Source organism: Megascapheus bottae, chromosome 6 (genome assembly GCF_031878675.1).
Source record: "Megascapheus bottae isolate mThoBot1 chromosome 6, mThoBot2.hap1, whole genome shotgun sequence".
NCBI lineage: Eukaryota > Metazoa > Chordata > Mammalia > Rodentia > Geomyidae > Megascapheus > Megascapheus bottae.
The window spans coordinates 71990325-72008183 of NC_143514.1; the positions used below are offsets into that span (position 1 = coordinate 71990325).

A 17859-nucleotide genomic window follows, 5' to 3' on the forward strand; every position below is an offset into this window, starting at 1 on the left:
TCCCAGGCCTGGGGGGACACTCAGTACAGGACAGGCCTGAGCACGAGCAGCAGTTATTGCTAGGCAGTTGCCTAGCAGCTTCAAGCCTCAAGGGCCACTGCCTTCCCAAAGTGGGGGTAGGCTATACAACTGAGGCCCCCTGGTGATGCAGACAGCTCAGACTCCCTGAAGAAACCATGTGTCCCTGCCTCAGTCTACCATTTTCAGAATGGGCCATGGATACTTTCAAGCTAGAAACCTAACAGAGAGCTTGGTCTTCTGATCACTGGGAAGGAGGGCCCGCTTGGCAGCGTTGTTCAGGAAGCCCTTTCTCTCCTTCTCCTGGGAAATGAGGGTGTGTCTTCCATGATACACATCTTCCCATCAGTTCTCTAACTACTTCTTCTCTTTGGCCAATACTGGGGCTTGAACTCAGGGCTTGAGCAGTTGTCCCTTAGCTTTTCTGCTCAAGCAGATACTCTTAACAGTTGAGCCACAGCTCTACTTCTGGCTTTTGTTGTTGTTGGTGGTGGTGGTCCTGGGGCTTGAACTCTGAGGTTGGATTCTATCCCTGAGTTTTGTGCTCAAGGCTGGTACTCCGCCACATGAGACATAGCTCCATTTCTGGCCTTTTGTGGTTAATTGGAGATAAGAGTCTTAGAGACTTTCCTGCCCAGGCTGGCTTGAAACTTGAGTAGCTAGGATTACAGATGAACCACTGGCATCTGGCCGCTTTGGCCTTTGTTTCTTTTTCTTTTGGTAGTAGTTAATTGTATATAAAAATCTCTTGAACTTTCATGCCCCAGCCGACTTCAAATTGCAATCCTCAAATCTCAGCCTCCCCGATAGCTAGGGTTACACAGGTGAGCCATGGGTACCTAGCTGATCTCAGCTTGTGAGAGTAACACTTCTTCCTCAGGTTGCCAAATCTTCCCAACCTAGCCCTCTTCCTGACTTCAGATTCTCTTTTCTCCTCCAGAAGGAATGATGGACAGAACCAGCGCTTCCCACAGGCATTAGACCTGTCGCCCGTGGACCTAGTTCCCTCCCACACAGCTTCATCCCGCGCTAAGGTAAGTGCTACCATTCTTGAAGCCCCTGCTTTGACTCCCTCTCTGAGCCAGACAGATGCTGCTGGAAAGGACCCCCACCCTTAAGGAGACCCATCCTCTCTCTCCCGTTGAACCTGAGTCTGGACCACTGTGTGGGGAAGTTAGACAACTAAGGGTAAAAAAGGCCAAGCAGTTTTTTTTTTTTTTTCCTTGCCTTCCTTACCAGCATTTCTGGGGGCTGTGGAAACAGCACAGGTTCCTCAGGTAGCCTGAGAGTTACATTAAAAAGTCCCCATCCAGAAGCCCAGACCATTCTCTGGCCCATCTAAAGAATCCCATGAAAGAGGCACTTCCAGTTATTATGAAGTCCAAAGTTTTTCCAACATTTAGTTAGTGACAAACCTGGGACTAGGCCACTAGAGGCCAGAAAGCCACTGGACACAGAGCCTCATCCTCCAGGAGCTGTGGCCTGGCACAACGATAAATAACCATGTACCTTCTGCAGACTGTCAAATGCCAGGAATGCCTGCTAGGATTCCATGGGATTTACTCCGTGCCAGATGAGTGCTTAGTGCTGTACATGCAGTATCTCATTTCATGCCCCCATAGTCATGCCAGGCAACTCTCATTAGTATCGGGTTGCTGTGGAGGAAATGAAGGCCCATGAAAATTGTCAACCCGCTCAAAATTGGTTGGGTGTAATGGGGCCAGCCTGGTGTCTGACCAGAGCATCCAGCCCAAGACTTCTCCAATGCAGAGCGAATACCTCCTCCTCCTCCTCCTCCTTCTCCTTCTTCTTCTTTGAATTGTCCTGATAATGTATAGGGGGGTTGCAGTTACATTCGTCAGGTAGTAGGTGCATTACTTCTCACACATTGATACTCCTTCTCATGTTTTTGTTCCCATTTCCCTCCTAACACGCCCTCCCAATCATCTTGATCCCCCCTTCCCTTTCCTATTTCAAGTAAACAAATAAGCGTATATACAATATACCAGGTAACAAAGTCAGATACAGTAACAATATGAGATTAACAATAAGGGCAATAAAAGAGAAGAGAAATAACATAGTACATGAAGGACAACAATCATTCAAGATAAAGCTCTTGTTTCCATATCCTAGAGTTCCTTTCATTTAGTTTCATCCTATATGACCTTATGTATCTAGGTTTTGAACTATTGTCATCCTCTACTAGGAGAGTCTTAGATGTGTACTAATTATTACAAATGAGGGAAACCATGGAGCCTATGTTCCTTTGGGTCTGGCTTACTTCACTTAATTTTTCCCAAGTCTTTCCATTTCCCTATGAATGGGGCGATGTCATTCTTTCTGCTGGTAGCATAGAATTCCATTGTATAAACACCACATCTCCTTCTTGGTCCAATCCAGAGCTAATACCTTCTGCACTTTTCCATTCTGCCTCTGGCTCCTTACGGCAAACCTTGGTGGGTAGGTAGCTTACACATGAGAATCCAAATGTTCAGAGAAGTACTGGGATCTTTCCAAGGTCACACAGCCAGAAAAGAGCAGAGAGGGCTTTGCCAAGCTCCTTGCTCCAGCTTGGAACAAGGGCCAGGCACTCTTCCTAGGCTGGAAGGGCAGATGATCAGGGAGTGGGGCGCAGGTGGGGCAGTCACCTCTATGGAGCTCTCAAGGAAGAATACTGTTGGCAGTAGAAAGGGGCTCATGAAACCCTCTTCTGCCTTCTCTGCCTTGACCCAGTTCAGGACTGGGTCACAGGGCTTGGCAGGAAGACAGACTTGATGGCATGCTGCTCACTCCAGCAGCTGGCTCATGAATGAGGCTCCCAGTCCTCCTCTGAGCATTCTGGGAGTAGTCTGGTTCTCATGAGTGCTGAATGCCCTTGGACTATTGCTTGCCTCCCCGCCCCCCCCTGCCCCCACCAGGTCTCAGTTTTCCCATCTGGGAAGGAGGATTCGAGCACCCCATTGCCTGAGTACTGTCAAGCAGACAGCCCCAGGGTGCCCCTTCCTGGTTAGCACTGACTTCAGGCTTCCTAGCTTCCTCCCAGGCTGGCTGGCAGTCTTCAGTTGTGACAACTCAGGCTAGACAGTGGGCTCCAAACTTTCCCATCCTCTCAACCCACCTCCTCCTAGGAATAAAGCCACATTCTGTGGATCTTCCTTTGCCTTTGAGGGGGGAACCCAGGCTCAGATACTAAGGATCCCAGCAAGCCAGTGGCAGGCTGAGGGAAACCAGGCCTGGAACACACTCTCCATTTCTCCCCTCGTCCCCCTAAATCTGCGCATACTTACAATACTGACAGAACTAATTTGAAGTGACCTCCCTGTGCTATCTGGTAAATCCCTATCTGCTGCGACCTGTTTCCTTGTTCACTATAGAGCTGACAACCAGCCTCTTTTCTGCCACCTTACCAGCTTGCCATTGGGCAATGCCGGTGAACATCTTTGGAAAGAAGAAATTGGGAAGCTAAGCAGTTATCAGCATTATTCCATTGCCAGGGCTGGGCAGAACACTCCAGGGGGCAGTCCTTTCTTTTTGGGAAGTTACATTTAAACAGACCTGAACTGCCCAGCACTCTCCCACTCCCTGTGGGGATTTTTCCACTTTGGGGTGAAGTCTGCACACATGTCATACCCAGCCTACCCCCAGCTAGGCTCAGGCATGGTCACAGACACAGGTGCTTGACTGGAAATGTATTCAGACCTGTACACAAAGATGTATGATACTCATGCATAAACATACCCATACAGGTCTGGGAATGTGGCTTAGTGGCTATTGGCTTGCCTAGCATGCATGAAGCCCTGGGTTTGATTCCTCAGTACTACATAAACAGAAAAAATTGGAAAGTGGTAGAACACAAGTCTTGAGCACAGAGAGGCTCAGGGACAGTGTCCAGGCCCTGAGTTCAAGCCCCAGCACTGGCAAACACACACACACACACACACACTCTAGAAGTGTAGTGCATATTTGCACACAAACATAGCCACAGCCAGGCTTGGGTTCACAGGCATTTCTGTAGAGAGCTGCATGTACGCATGCGCATACCTTCCTGCACACACACACACACACACACACACACTGTAGGTAAGGCAAGCAGACCTCACTCTCCCCCAGGGCCAGTGTGGGAATGGATGCTCCTCTGGCTGCATCTCAATGGGTACCCGGAAACGTGCGGGCCTGGAAGTGGCTGTGTAAATCAATATTTGCTGCCGTTAATTATTAAAACCAAAGCTATTCCGTGTCTGGAACATACATCTCTGGAGTTCCCCACCGCTGGCTCTCTGGCCTCAACCCTGACCCAGGGCCAGGTGCGGGGGAGAAAGGAAAGGACTGCTTTTCCTTCCAGAAGCCTTGGGGGGTGGAGTATAGGGGGGAGGGCAGTACTTCTGGGAAGTCTGGCCCTGAGCTGGTGGGTAGCCCTGCCTCTGGGGTGGTCAAAGCCCAGGAAGCATAGCCTGCTGCCTTTAAAGGGTTGCACAGGACAGCAAGGTCCGCTGGAAGGGCTGCAGAAGCTTTGTATTTTACAGATGGGGAGAGCTGCTTGGGCCCCCTTCTCCATACTGTGGGGTCTTGGCGGTCCTCCCGCTGAAGTCAACGTGGCAGTCTCTCCCAGGGCCATAGGCTTGAAGACAGAGGGCACTGACCAGCAACTGTCCATCACTGGGGTGCAAAAAAGTGAGGAGAGAAGAGAACTCCAAAAGTAACCCAGGACCCTTCCATGGATTTCTGGTTTTCCTAGTTCTGCCGTCTTGGGCAAACAATACCACCTCTTGAAATCAATTTTCTCATCCGCATATTGGGGGTGACATTTGTGTACCCTGCATTATGGCCAGATAAGGAAAGCCAAGCATTAAGTAAGGGCTCAAGATAATCCCTGTCTTCTAAGTCCAGTGCTCTTCCTCCTGTCCCAAGAACCTCTTCTTTCAGGCCCTGAAGTGAGAGCAGGAAGTCTGGAAAGGTAGCAGAGGAGGGGTTCCCCGGGGCAGCGGCCAGGCCCGAGTCTTCCAGTGCGCAGGCGCAGGTCCCGGGCTGCTTGGGGGCGGGGCCTCTGTGTCCAGGCCCCGCCCCTGCCGCCGCAGCCCCGCCCTGCGCCGCCCGTACCTGGCGCCCCGCCCCTCCAGCCGGCCGCCTCGGGAGCCCAGGGCTGGCAGGGCTGCGCCGCCGCCACCGCGGGAGCCGGAGCTCGGGCTGCGGGGGCCCGGGCCGGGGGGCGCGCGAGGGCCGGAGCAGCTGGAGTGGAGTCGGGGCGGGGGCCGAGGTCAGACTGGACTCCGGATGGCGCAGCCGCGGCCCCCGGCGCCCCTCGGCCGTCCGCGGAGGGGCTCGCTGCCTGCAGGGGCCGGCTGGCAGGTGAGGACCCCGGTCGGGGCGGCCTGGCCGAGGCGGAGACCCGGGGCCGGGTCAGCCCGACTTCTCCGGAGCCCCGTGGGCTGTGCCCGAGTCCGGCCGGTGTAGGAGGCTCCTCGACGGGGAGGTGGGGAGGAGGGTGCTGCGTTTGGGAGGCCACAGGACACATCCCGGGCTCTTTCTGCAGCGTCCAAGGAACCTGTGACCCTGGGCTGCAGTGACTCCTGCGTGTGTGTGTGTGAGTGTGAGTGTGTGTGTGAGTGTGAGTGTTCTTGGGACCCCATTCTGCCTTCCCTTCCTGGGGTAGAGGCTCTGAATGGCACGGTGTAACTTTGTGGTGGCACCCTCAGAGGAGGCAGCCACCCCATGGAGGCCCACACCACTGGAGCCTTCCCTAGCTATGTGTCCCCCAAGGCGCCTGCTGAGGCTGGAACTGTGGGTGTTACCTGGTGTGGTGTGTACATTCTGGGTGACTGTCCCATGTGTCAGTGTTTATGTGGCTGTGATTCCTGGCACAGCAGGGTGTCATGTTCTCTTATGCCTGACTGTTTGGCCACCTTGAGCAGGTCGGAGGCTCCATGGCTGACCTGAAGAGAACAGATGGCAGTGTTGCTGTCCCCATCAGGTTGACAGGTGTGTTTGTCTCCTGGATTACAGGTGTGTGTGTGTGTGTGTGTGTGTGTGTGTGTGTGTGTGTGTGTGTGTGAGAGAGAGAGAGAGAGAGAGAGAGAGAGAGAGAGATTGAGAGAGAGAGAGATTGAGAGAGAGAGAGACAGAGAGAGAGAGAGAGAGAGAGAGAGAGAGAGAGAGAGAGAGAGAGAGAGAAAGATCTGTCCATGGGATGGCCTTTTCCAAACTCAGAGGTACCAGGTGTGGCCATAGGTGACCAAGGGTCAGGGTTTCTTGGGTTCTTCTGAGTAGACTTCACAGGCTGGATTTTGTTCTGAGGACAGTGTGGGCACATAGTAGGTGTCGCATGACCTTTCCCAAACCTGTGTGTGTATGCGCACATATATACTCAGGTGGGTGTGAGGCACAGGCCTGGGTCCCTCCCCAGGACCGCTCATTCCTGCAGTCGCAATGTGTCTCCCTTTTTTCATAACTCTCTTAGTGGTGGATGGTGCCTGCCTGGTGTATGTGATTACTTCCTGGGGACGGAGCTTGCAGTGGTGCATGAGGCTCCCTCTTTTTCCTTGAGCCCCTGCCTGCCTTTGTGTGTGTCAGGTTGTCTCCTGTTCTCAGAAGCATGGCCCACTGGGTTGTGGGCCTGCACAGGTGGGGGTTTGTATTTGTGTATGTATCAGGTACATGAACATGTGTGTGTAAGGAGGTGTGTTGTGGAACTCAGAAAACAACAGGTATATCTGTGTGGTATATAGCTGTAAGGCTTACTGTGCCCAGTGTGTGTGTTTCTTAGTACATAAAATATATACCTGGTGCAGTGAGACTGTTTAAATATGGGTGTGCAGGCCCATCTGTGAGCAGGAGGGAGAGAGACTGTGTATGCACACATGTGCTTCCTGGTGCTCCACCTCACAGCAATGTGTAGGATCCTGTGGTGCTCCCTCTGGGCAGCAGGACCTTTCTCCCAAGCTTGGAAGGGCTGGGGGAGGACTCCATCCTGTACATCCGGCGGGCTTCCCAGGCCTGGTCCCCAGCCTGCCAGCTCCCAGCATGCAGGGATGCGGGCTTCCAGGAAGGCTCCTAGGGAGTTGGCGCTGGAGGGGGCTGTGCTGCCAAGCAGCTGGCAGATGGAGATTAACTCCACATGTGCCCAGGCCAGCCTTGGGACAAGCTGTCTTGGCACAAAGGGATGCATGTGGGGTCACAAGCAGATTCAGTAGGTAACCCAGCATCCTGTTCCCAAAGAGCCCCAGCTCATACTGTGGGCTGTGAGGAAAGACACTGACACCTATGGCCTCATCCAGGAGAAGTTACCACAAACTGTCCTTGGGATCCTGGCTGGGCTCATCTGGAAGGCTGGAACTTGAGGCTCTTGTGCCAATCCTGGCACTGCCAACTTTGGGCATAGGAGAGAAGTCCAGCTTTGCCCCAAGACAGTAGCTTCCTCCTTGAAGGAAGTTGACTAAATGGCCATCTGCCTGGGACTCAGGACCTGGGGCTCTGGACTCTCGGCACTGGGTTTCTGTATACACAGTACTCCACAGTGTCTCCGTACTCCCTCTTTCTGCCTTGTGCCTTGATTGCCGGTTGGGTTTGAGGGTACTGGTGGGCTGGATCAGTGGGGCTCCCTCAGGACTGACCTTGCTCTCTTACCTCTGTTGCAGAACACAGATCTGTTTGAAATGATTGAGAAGATGCAGGTGAGGATGGGAGAGAAGCCTGTGCAGGAGCTGTCAGGCTAGTTGCTGGGGCTCTGTCATTATCTCCAGCTCTGCACCTCTCAGTCCAGACCAGCAGCCTCTGATTGTCTGCAGGAAGGCTGCCTCCTCCATGATGAGGGATTCATGCAGACTCAGCCCCTCACCTCACCTGGTTTCCCCACACACCCTCAGAGGGGCATCACAGGCTCTATGGGACCCTCATACAGAACAGATGCCAGAGCTTACAGGCCAGAGGTTATGCTGCAGGTGGTTGAGGTGCAGCCCTGCCTGTTAGGTTGCATGGTTGTGTATTGGGATGGGGTGGAGGGGGAGGAACGTCTTGAAGAAACCTCAGGAGCTTTCTCTGATGTCAGCTCACCCTCCCCAGCCCGCCGCCTCCCTCCCTTCCCCTCTCTGCCTCTCTCAGCCCTGACTCCCCTGACTCTCTGCCTCCTCCCCCTCTGCGTATCTGCTGTTGATGTGCACACCCCTCCCTACACTCACAGGGGCCTGCACATGCACCCCTGCCCCCACTCCCAGCATATCTCTCCTCCCCTGCACAGTTCCTCGCCCCTCCCCGCTCCTGTGGCTACCACCAGCACTCCAGAGAGTGACTGAGGAGTGAGCTCGCCAGCACCCTGCCTGGGTGTATCCCCATGCTCATTGTGTCCCCCAGGGGTTCACTTCTACACAGGCAGGGCTAGCCTCCTGCAGGGTGGACACTTGGCAGGGGGCATGGCAGAGTGTACTGATGTCATCTTCTCTTGCAGGGAAGCAGGATGGATGAACAGCGATGCTCATTCCCACCACCCCTCAAGGTAGAAGAACCCCGGACCCCTTGCTGGGGGTGGGGGTTAGGATCTGTGGGCCACAGGCCCCCTGCTGGGATGGGGGGGTCTGTGAAGTGTGGCCCCAGCAGCCCAAGGGTGAAGGAGTCCCAGCCTTCCAGGTACCGGCTCTGAGTGAGCAGGGCACCTGGGCCTTGGGCTCTAGAAGCTCCTTTGCTGCAGGCCTGAGGTTTGCAGGCCAGTTCCTCTTGCCTCCTGCCCACCACACTCCCCTGCCCCACCAGGCTGCCCCATCCAAAGCTGAAGCCCTTATCCAGAAAGAGGCACTCAGCTGTGTCTGAGCTCCTGCTCTGGCAGGCTCTTTCCATGGGGATACAGTAACTCCCCTTTTCAAAGGGTGTGGCTCCCGGTGATTCAGGATCCCAGGCCCCCAGGCCCCCTGGGAGGTGAGTGCTGGAGCTGAGGGGTGGGGCAAGACACCGAGGTTGGTGGATCTAAGCTCTGTGTGCTGTTTAGGAGTAGGGTTCTCAGTGTGAACCTCAGACCAACTACCATACACTACTCAGTGAGGGTGAGGGTGAGGGACACAGCTGCATCTGAATCCCAGGAGTGGCAGCCTGAAGTTGTCTAGCTCTCCAGGCAGTCTGGAGATTTCCTTGGTGTGAGCTTCCTTTTCCTTCAGAAAGCTGAAGAAAGCAGGCTCAGTGAGCTTCACTGTCTCACCCCAGCCTTGTTGGGTCAACCCAAGGTCAGTCCCTGCCCCATCTGTAAAAGGGGGTTGAGGCCATAGATATGACCTCTGGTCCATCTGAGGCACTGGCTGGACGGACCGTGTCCACCTAGCTTCACTCCTTCCCTGCTTGTGTCTTGCAGACGGAGGAGGACTACATTCCTTACCCGAGCGTCCACGAGGTACCTGGCTGGACCCCGCGCCCCGCTTCCACTGCTGTCCTTACTGTGGGCCCCAGGAAGCCCTCATGCAGAACATCTGGACATCTAGGGCCTCCTCCCTCCTAGAGCCTGACCTATAGGCCTTCCATGGGGCTCTGCTTACAGGCTGGAGACAAGGCGTGGGCCTTCACACCAGAGACTGGAACCCTTGGGCCTTCTGGGCCAAATAGTTAAAGGTCCTGCCAAGGCCACAGCTCCCAGCTCACTCACCTGCCCACATGCCCACCCTTTGTTACTGGGACATGGGGCTTGGAGCTGCTGAGGTCTTGGGAGGAGTGGGTTCCCCAGAGGGAATGGATATGAACTCCAGGCCCACCCGTAGACACAGCAGTGGGCCTGGGTTAGAGTTGAGAGGCTGCCCTGGAGCTCAAAGTGAAGCACAATATGGGGTGGCTCCCAGTTGAGTCTCCTTTCAGGTTTTGGGGCGTGAGGGGCCCTTCCCCCTCATCCTGCTGCCCCAGTTCGGGGGCTACTGGATTGAAGGCACCAACCATGAGATCACCAGCATTCCTGAGACAGAGCCGCTGCAGTCACCCACCACCAAGGTGAAGCTGGAGTGCAACCCCACAGCCCGCATCTACCGGAAGCACTTTCTCGGCAAGGTGTGTGGCCAGCTGGGGTGGGATACATCCAGCCTCATGGGAGCTAGACCCTTAGTCTGGGGCCTGCCTGAGTTTCAGGGAGTGTGCATGTGGACTCATTCACTCAGTATTTATCATGGAAGGCAGTAAGAGGGCAGTGGTGAGCAGCAGGAATCAGTAGGGTGTGAATCCTGGCTTTGGTCACCTGTGCCCTGGGGCACCAGGCAGAGTGCCTCGGTTTCCCCATAAAGATGATGATGATGATAATATCATCATGAAGGTGCCTGAGGCTTTAATGAGACAATTCCTCTTAGGCCATTTAAATGACATCTGGAACAAAGTAAGTGCCTGAGGGGTTGAGCACATAATGAGCACCAGCTGTGTACCTGGTCTGCTCTGGGTACTGGGTACACAGCAACAGAGAAGAACCAGCCCTGCTTGGGAGGGGTCGGAGGTCGAGGTAGCAGGTAGTGGGGTGATTTGACTTAGACTGATGCCACCCCAGCCCCAGGGCTGAGGCCCTGCCTTCAACGGCTTGGCAGTGTTGCCCAAGGGTGTTGAAGATGTTGAAGGGTGAAGTTGAGGATGCCCAAGAGGAGGTACGGTGTGGGGCCGTCCGTGTTAGATGCCATGTGGGTACTGTATCTGTGTGCATCATGTGCTCCAAGCCTCAAGGCTTTTCCTAGGCAAATTATTTTATCACCTTAAGCCTGCCTCCTCATCTGGGAGGAAAACTATAGAACATACAGAACCATGTCCCCGCACAGTTTAAACACACAAGTAATGGTAGCTGTTAATATATGTGTGAAATCCCTTTGTGAGATTGAGATTATCCTAGTTTTGTGTGTGTGTGTGTATGTGTGCACATGTGTGTATTTGTTATACTGGGGTTTGAGTTCAAGGTCTTATGCTTGTTAGCCCAGTTTCCAGCCCCCTTTTAAAATTATTATTATTATTATTATTATTATTGCCAGTCCTGGAGCTTGAACTCAGGGCCTAAGCACTGTCCTTGGACTTTTTGCTCAAGGCTAGCACTCTGCCACTTGAGCCACAGCGTCACTTCCAGCTTTTTCTGAGTATGTGGTACCGAGGAATGAAACCCAGTGTTTTATTAGTTGAGATGGGGGTCTAAAAACATTCTCCCCAGACTGCCCTCAAGTCTCAGTCCTTCCATTCTCAGCCTTCTGAGTGCCTAGGATTACAAGTATGAGACAGCACCTGCTAAGAAGAGGAAACTGAAGCTCAGAAAAAAGTTACTTGGTGCTGGGAATGCGGTCTAGTGGTAGAGTGCTTGCCTAGCATGGACAAAGCCCTGGGTTCGACTTCTTGGCATCACATACACAGAAAAAAGCAGGAAGGGGCACTGTGGCTCAAGTGGTAGAGCACTAGCCTTGAGCAAAAAGTGTTCAAGGACAGCGTTTAGAGTTAACCAGCCTGGAATTGAACTAGTTCTGGCTAATAGGATTCCCAGCTCTGTGTGTGTGTGTGTGTGTGTGTGTGTGTGTGTGTGTGTGTGTGTGTGTGTGTGTGTGTGTGTGTGAGAGAGAGAGAGAGAGAGAGAGAGAGAGAGAGGTGAGAGAAGTGGCCTCTTCACCTCAGTTCTAGGGGTACTGGCTTAACTTAAAAATTCTGGTGCTTGGCTGGGAGTTTGGCCTAGTGGTAGAGTGCATTCACGAAGACCCAGGTTCGATTCCTTGGTACCACATGCATGGAAAAAAGCCAGAAATGGTGCTGAGGCTCAATTGGTAGAGTTCTAGCCTTGAGAAAGCCTAAGGACAGTGCCCAGGCCCTGAGTTCAAGCCCAGGACTGGCAAAAGAAAATTCTGGTGCTGTTTGGATCTGCCCATGGAGGACAGACCCAGAGTGTAGTGCAGATTCCACCTTCTCCCTAGGCCTCTGGGAGGAGGCCACTGGCATGTCCAGTGTCTGCTGTCCAGAGCTCTCAGCTGGGCCTGGCAGGTCATGGGATTCTGGAGACTGTATTGGCCTAGCTTGTCATCGGCAAAGGAGTTTGCTGAAGGAATGACAGTGGCAGATAGAGGTGGGGACCCTAAGCTGCAGTCTAGGGGGTTTGATGGAGGTGAGTGATTGGATCAGGTTAGCAGGGCTACTTTTGGCTTTCACGCTGGGCAGCTGGGAGGCAGCCAGGTGCTTAGGCACTGGGCCTTGCCCTGGCAGAGGGAGGAGGCAAGGGGGACTTTGCATGTTAGCTTCCTGGAATCTTCTGTCTATCTCCTACCATGTCCCTTGGTCTCCTCTGGGTTTGGGAGTGCGAGGGACTTTGCCAAGTACCTACCATTCCTGCCAAGCATTTGAGATTTTCTGCCACTATGTGTCCTGGTTTGGCTAGGGGTTCTGCTCTGGTCCATTGAGTACCCTTGACCTGTAGAAAACTGCCTTGTCTGCCACCCCCTGCCACTTTCTCTGCCCAGCCTTGGAGCACAAGTGTTCCTGCTGAAACATGATTTGTGCTCAGGGGTGTGCGTGGCTGGGGAGCCAGCTCCATTCCCAGGGCTGAGCCCACATGGGGAACCCAGGCCAGGTTGGAGTGGTGTCACCTCCACCCTAGCCCCTGGTTCGGGGACTTTCCCCCTTAGAGCTGCCAGCCCTGGGTGCTCATCTGGAGGTGCCACTCCTGTACCAACTGCCCTCTAGGGTGTCTTCCCAGCCCTGCACCCTCTGCTCCAGGTGAGGCAGGATGGTAGGAACGCTCCCCGCCAGCCACCCTGTGTTGGTATGAGATGCTTCACTTCCTGCTTCACTGGCCTTGGCTCCAGGGGCCTTGGAGCAGTGGTTGAGCAATCAGCTGGTTGGCTTTTTTTTCTTTTTCTTTTGGTACTGGGGATTTTAGGGCCTTGCGCTCTGTTTGGCAAATCTCTCCCCTCCTCTCCCCTTCCCTTCCCTCCCTACTTCTCTCATCCCTCAATTGAGTGTGTGCCAGGCACTTTATTTCTTTCAGTCTCTGCCACTGTCAAGGTAGGTGGGTGGCCTTGCTCCCATTTCTATTTGCTTGTTTGTTTGTTTACTCATACTGACACCGGGGATTGAGAGCTGTCTTTCAGTGTTGGACTCAGGGCTAGCATTCTACCATTTGAGCCACGGAGCCACTTCTGGTTTTTTGATGGTTAATTGGAGATAAGATTTTCACTGTCTTTCCTGCCTGGGTGGCTTGGAACTGAGATCCTCAGATCTCAGCTTCCTAAGTAGCTAAGATTGTAGGTGTGAGCCCCCAACATCTGACCCTTGCTCCCATTTTAGTACAGTGAGGCACACTCTATCTGATGCGAACTTGCTGGTTGCCATGACGCTGCCACTTGGTGAAAGAACTGAAATGGGAGAGTGGGCTCTCTGGTCTCCAGAAGCTCCTGTGCTGACTTTACCTCCCCCCACTCCCACCAAAGGAGCATTTCAATTACTACTCACTGGACACTGCCCTGGGCCATCTGGTTTTCTCACTCAAGTACGATGTCATTGGGGATCAAGAACATCTGCGGCTGCTGCTCAGGTAAGAGCAGTGAGATGGGAGACTCTGAGATGGCCCAGAGGGCTGGGACCTGTAACCCAGGCCCCTGTCTCATTTTACCCACTGTGTTCATGAAGGCCCAGGGAGGATCAAGGGCTTGCCTGCCAAGACACAGCAAATGAACATCCCAGCCAGGCCTGGTGTCCCTGCCCAGCCCCTCACTGTGTGTCTTTCTCCCCTCAGGACCAAGAGCCGGACGTACCATGATGTTATCCCCATCTCCTGCCTCACCGAGTTTCCCAACGTGGTCCAGATGGCAAAGGTGAGGCCTCCATTTCCATCGTGAACACAGGGGGCCAGGGCCAGCTGCACCTTTGTGACCCTGCCTCTCATTTGTCCCCTGCCTCTCTGGTGTGTCCAAGATGCTGCCGTGATCCTGATACCTCTCTCTTGCCTGTGGACTTCTGACACATTTTGTAGCACCCTCAGATCCCGGGAACCCAGCTCTCTAAGCCCCATTCAGGCCTCATTGTCTCCAGCATGGCCGCTGCTTCTTCCCAAGCCTGGTCACAGAGGCATAAGTCCTTCTCCTGTCTGGTCCTACCTCACACCCCTCTCCTGTCTCCTCCTGTAGCTTGTGTGTGAAGACGTCAACGTGGATCGATTCTACCCTGTGCTCTACCCTAAGGTATAGCCTCATCTAGACCCTGTGTACTTGAGGGGGGTGGTAAATGCATTTATTAGACAGTTGCTGTGGGTTAGGTGTTTTCCCCAAGTCCTCTCATTGGATCTTACTATTAACTCTGCAGGGTAAACAATTTGCAAAAGAGGAACTAGGAATGGGTCTCTTTCCTTCTAGCCTTGATGTCTGTCCCCAAAAATGCTCCTCCCACAGCTGCTGCCCTCCCAACCCCAGTGCTGCCTCCAGTCCCAGGCAATGGGGCAACGTGGGTGCAGGGGAGAGGCTTCTGCCTTTGACTACCTTGGTGTGGGGGAGTTCTGGAGGAGGTAGGCGTTGGAAAATGTGAACCTTTGTGGCCTGGGTATAAATTTGGAGCAGAATGAGGATAAGTGGTGGAGTGTTCTGAAGGAAGAGGCCTCAAAAGTCTGACCCCACCTCTTGGTGATGAGGGGGAAACTGAGGCCCAAAGCAAAGCAGAGCATCTACTCAAGGGCCTCAGCCAGCAGGTGCTGACCCAGGGAAAACTAGTGGGTCTCCCTGAAATCCAGGTCCAGGGGGCCAGTAGAGGGTCTCCTGGTGGCTTGGGGATTACATGTGGTACCTGGCACCGTGCTGGACTCGTGGGGACACTGAGGTAAATGGCTGTGAGCCAGGCCTGCTCTATGCTCTCCACAGGCCTCCCGGCTCATCGTCACCTTTGACGAGCATGTCATCAGCAATAACTTCAAGTTCGGAGTCATTTACCAGAAGCTTGGGCAGGTGCGCCCTGCCCCTGCCCTCCTCCCTGCCAGGACCAGCTGCCCTGGGGCCAAGGGCTGCCCAGGGCCCCTCTGGGGTTTTGTGGGGCTGGGAGAGGGTGAATGTGTGTGTGTGTGTGTGTGTGTGTGTGTGTATGTGTGTGTGTAGGGGGAGGCTGAGAAGCCGCAGGTCCATGACCTTGGCCACTGTGTGGTCCCCAGACCTCTGAGGAAGAACTCTTCAGCACCAATGAGGAAAGTCCTGCCTTTGTGGAGTTCCTGGAATTTTTGGGCCAGAAGGTGAAGCTGCAGGACTTCAAGGGGTGAGTACAGGAGTATGCTGGGCAGAACTGCAGCCCCATGCCCTTGGGCAGGGAGGGAGCTCCTGGCCTGGCCCCATGGAGGCCTGGCTGGGGCTAGAGACTGAGCCATGGCTGGGGGGTGTGGGGCCCGGGGCAGGTTCCGAGGAGGCCTGGACGTGACCCACGGGCAGACGGGGACGGAGTCTGTGTACTGCAACTTCCGCAACAAGGAGATCATGTTTCACGTGTCCACCAAGCTGCCCTACACAGAAGGGGACGCCCAGCAGGTAGCCTGGGCACCCAACTGCTTCCCACTGTCTACCTGAGCCCCCCTCCGTCTGTCTGCTCCACACCCATCTCTCTAGCCCCATGCTGGGCCCTGAGATACAGACATGGAAATATGCCAGTTCCTAGTTGTGGGCTGTAGTCGGGGCAGGGGAGATGGGCTGCCACAGTTTTGGAAAGCTTCGACCTCCACAGCTCTGAAATGGGGTGATAATGGCGCCTGCCTTGTAGGTGAGTGGAAAGGAGGATGCATCCGAGAGAGACATGATGGATCTGGCACTTAGCAGGAGCCTAGTGAAGAGGAGGCAGCATTTTCGTGGAGAGCAAGGGTCACAGAGAGACACTTAGGCTTGGCAGAGGTAGGAGGCAGGAGGAGCTTTTGAGACATAGTGATTTTTAGGGACTGGGAGAGGGTGATGAGATGATCCAGGCAGAAAGGAGGGGAAAGGCAGGATGCGTTCCAGGAACTCACCTCCAAATCTGGTTACTTTGTCCTGAGTTTTCTGCCTTACCCACTCCCAGCTCCATGTTGCATTGAGGGTAATGGGAGAAAAAATTAAAATATGTTTTCCTTATTTGTAGTAGCTTTTCCTCCTGTGAGGTCTTCCACTGATCATGTTTGCAGTATTCACATAGAAGGGGGCTGGGCCATAAGGCCTGTAAACCAGGAGATCCTGCCTCACTTTATTTTCTCACCTGTCATTGTTTCCAAGAAAACTGAAATGGCCTTAAGACAAATCTTCACTTTTGTGGGGTGGGTGGGGAGGGGAAACAAACCCTTAGCTTTGCTTTCTGCCTGTCCCAAGCCCTCCCACGCCCTCTGGGCACCCCCACGCACGTGGGCAGGCTGTGAGGGCTGCGGCCCTGTGCTCAGTTGCAGCGGAAGCGGCACATCGGGAACGATATCGTGGCGGTGGTCTTCCAGGATGAGAACACGCCCTTCGTGCCCGACATGATTGCCTCCAACTTCCTGCATGCCTATGTGGTGGTGCAGGCCGAGGGGGGTGGCCCGGATGGCCCCCTCTACAAGGTGGGTGATTTCTGAGCCAGACCCCCCGCCCCTGGACCCCACCGTGGCTCTGCCTCTCAGGGACCTCAGCTCCCATGCTTTCCCCGTGAGCAGGGGCTCCAGGGGTTGAGAGAGTAGAGTTCCATCACGCTTTCTTGCTCCCCAGAACTCATCTCCTCTACCTCCTGACTGTACCATTTTCCTTTGCCTCCCTCAGCCTCTTCTACCTTTTCTATCTCCATGACCCCCTCACCCCAAACCTCCTCTCAGATTCAGGGCAAAAGCTGTGGGAGATGAAAATGGTAAAGGGCACTGGTTCTTCTATCCGGAAGTTGTCCCAGGAGTCATGGGACCTCCCCCACCACGGTGGGACCAAGGGGGAGAAGGGACTCTCCAGACCCCATGGGAACAGCCGCCCTCCCTTCCAGGTCTCCGTCACTGCAAGAGATGATGTACCCTTTTTTGGGCCACCCCTGCCAGATCCAGCTGTGTTCAGGAAGGTGAGAGCCAGCCCCCACCCTCTCATACCAGCCCCCAAAGGGCAGAGCAGGCCTCAATGGGAAGGAGCTAAAGGAGCTCACAGTTTTTGTTGTTGTTGGTGGTGGTGGTCCTGAGCCTTGAACTCTGGACCTGAACTCTTCAGCACAAGCCTACCACCCTACCCTTAGAGCTTCAGCCCCGCTTCTGGTTTTCTAGTGGTTAATTGGAGATAAGAGTCTCACAGACTTCAGGGCCTGGGTTGGCTTTGAACCACGATCCTCAGATCTCAGCCTCCTGAGTAGCTAGAATTAGAGGTGTGAGCCACCACACCTGGCTGGGAGCCCACATTTTTGTCATCAGATCCTGAAGCCCATCTTGGGCAGGGCAGCTGGTCACCTCTCAGAAGCCACATGCACACATGTACACACACACACACACACACACACACACACACACACACACACACACACACAGAGCCAGCCTTGGCTTCAGCCCAACTCATGGCTCACAACATGAGCTGCTGCCCCACACTCAGCAGTAGGCAATAGGAGCTGACAGCCTAGACCCTAACACTTGCAGGCTTTGTTCTCCTGAGGGGATGGGCAGCCATGAACACGGCGCAGGGCCTCTAGCAGAGTTCAGGGCCAGGGCTAAGGCTGTGGAGCTGAGCACATGGTGATGCCCTTTGGGAATGAGGAGGCTCAGCAGGACATCAGGGTGGGGTGGGGTTGCTTTCTGTTCTGGCATCTGTGTTCATCGAGGCCTCTTCTCCACACCGGGGGCTCCCAGGGGCCTGAATTCCAGGAATTTCTACTGACAAAGCTGATCAACGCTGAGTATGCTTGCTACAAAGCTGAGAAGTTTGCCAAGCTGGAGGTGAGGACGTGTGGGTTCCT

General features: G+C 54.2%; 1 protein-coding gene across 11 annotated transcripts in view; it reads left to right on the top strand.

The window, feature by feature from the left end:
• Rap1gap (RAP1 GTPase activating protein) overlaps positions 1 to 17859 on the top strand; it is a 61057-nt gene that overhangs the window by 33253 nt on the left and 9945 nt on the right. For 7 of the 11 annotated variants that reach the window (XM_090335629.1, XM_090335618.1, XM_090335619.1 and 4 more), the window contains exons 2-15: positions 959 to 1052; positions 7650 to 7685; positions 8456 to 8503; positions 9347 to 9385; positions 9841 to 10026; positions 13407 to 13510; positions 13712 to 13790; positions 14103 to 14156; positions 14826 to 14909; positions 15110 to 15210; positions 15347 to 15476; positions 16349 to 16504; positions 16912 to 16983; positions 17753 to 17839. In XM_090335629.1, coding sequence (XP_090191755.1) covers positions 7668 to 7685; positions 8456 to 8503; positions 9347 to 9385; positions 9841 to 10026; positions 13407 to 13510; positions 13712 to 13790; positions 14103 to 14156; positions 14826 to 14909; positions 15110 to 15210; positions 15347 to 15476; positions 16349 to 16504; positions 16912 to 16983; positions 17753 to 17839 — 1158 coding nt within the window. In that variant the 5' untranslated portion in view covers positions 959 to 1052; positions 7650 to 7667. Of the gene's footprint in view, positions 1 to 958; positions 1053 to 5158; positions 5365 to 5927; positions 5995 to 7649; positions 7686 to 8455; positions 8504 to 9346; positions 9386 to 9840; positions 10027 to 13406; positions 13511 to 13711; positions 13791 to 14102; positions 14157 to 14825; positions 14910 to 15109; positions 15211 to 15346; positions 15477 to 16348; positions 16505 to 16911; positions 16984 to 17752; positions 17840 to 17859 lie in introns of those variants that run through there. The other 4 variants (XM_090335620.1, XM_090335625.1, XM_090335626.1 and 1 more) reach the window with 2 other exon arrangements.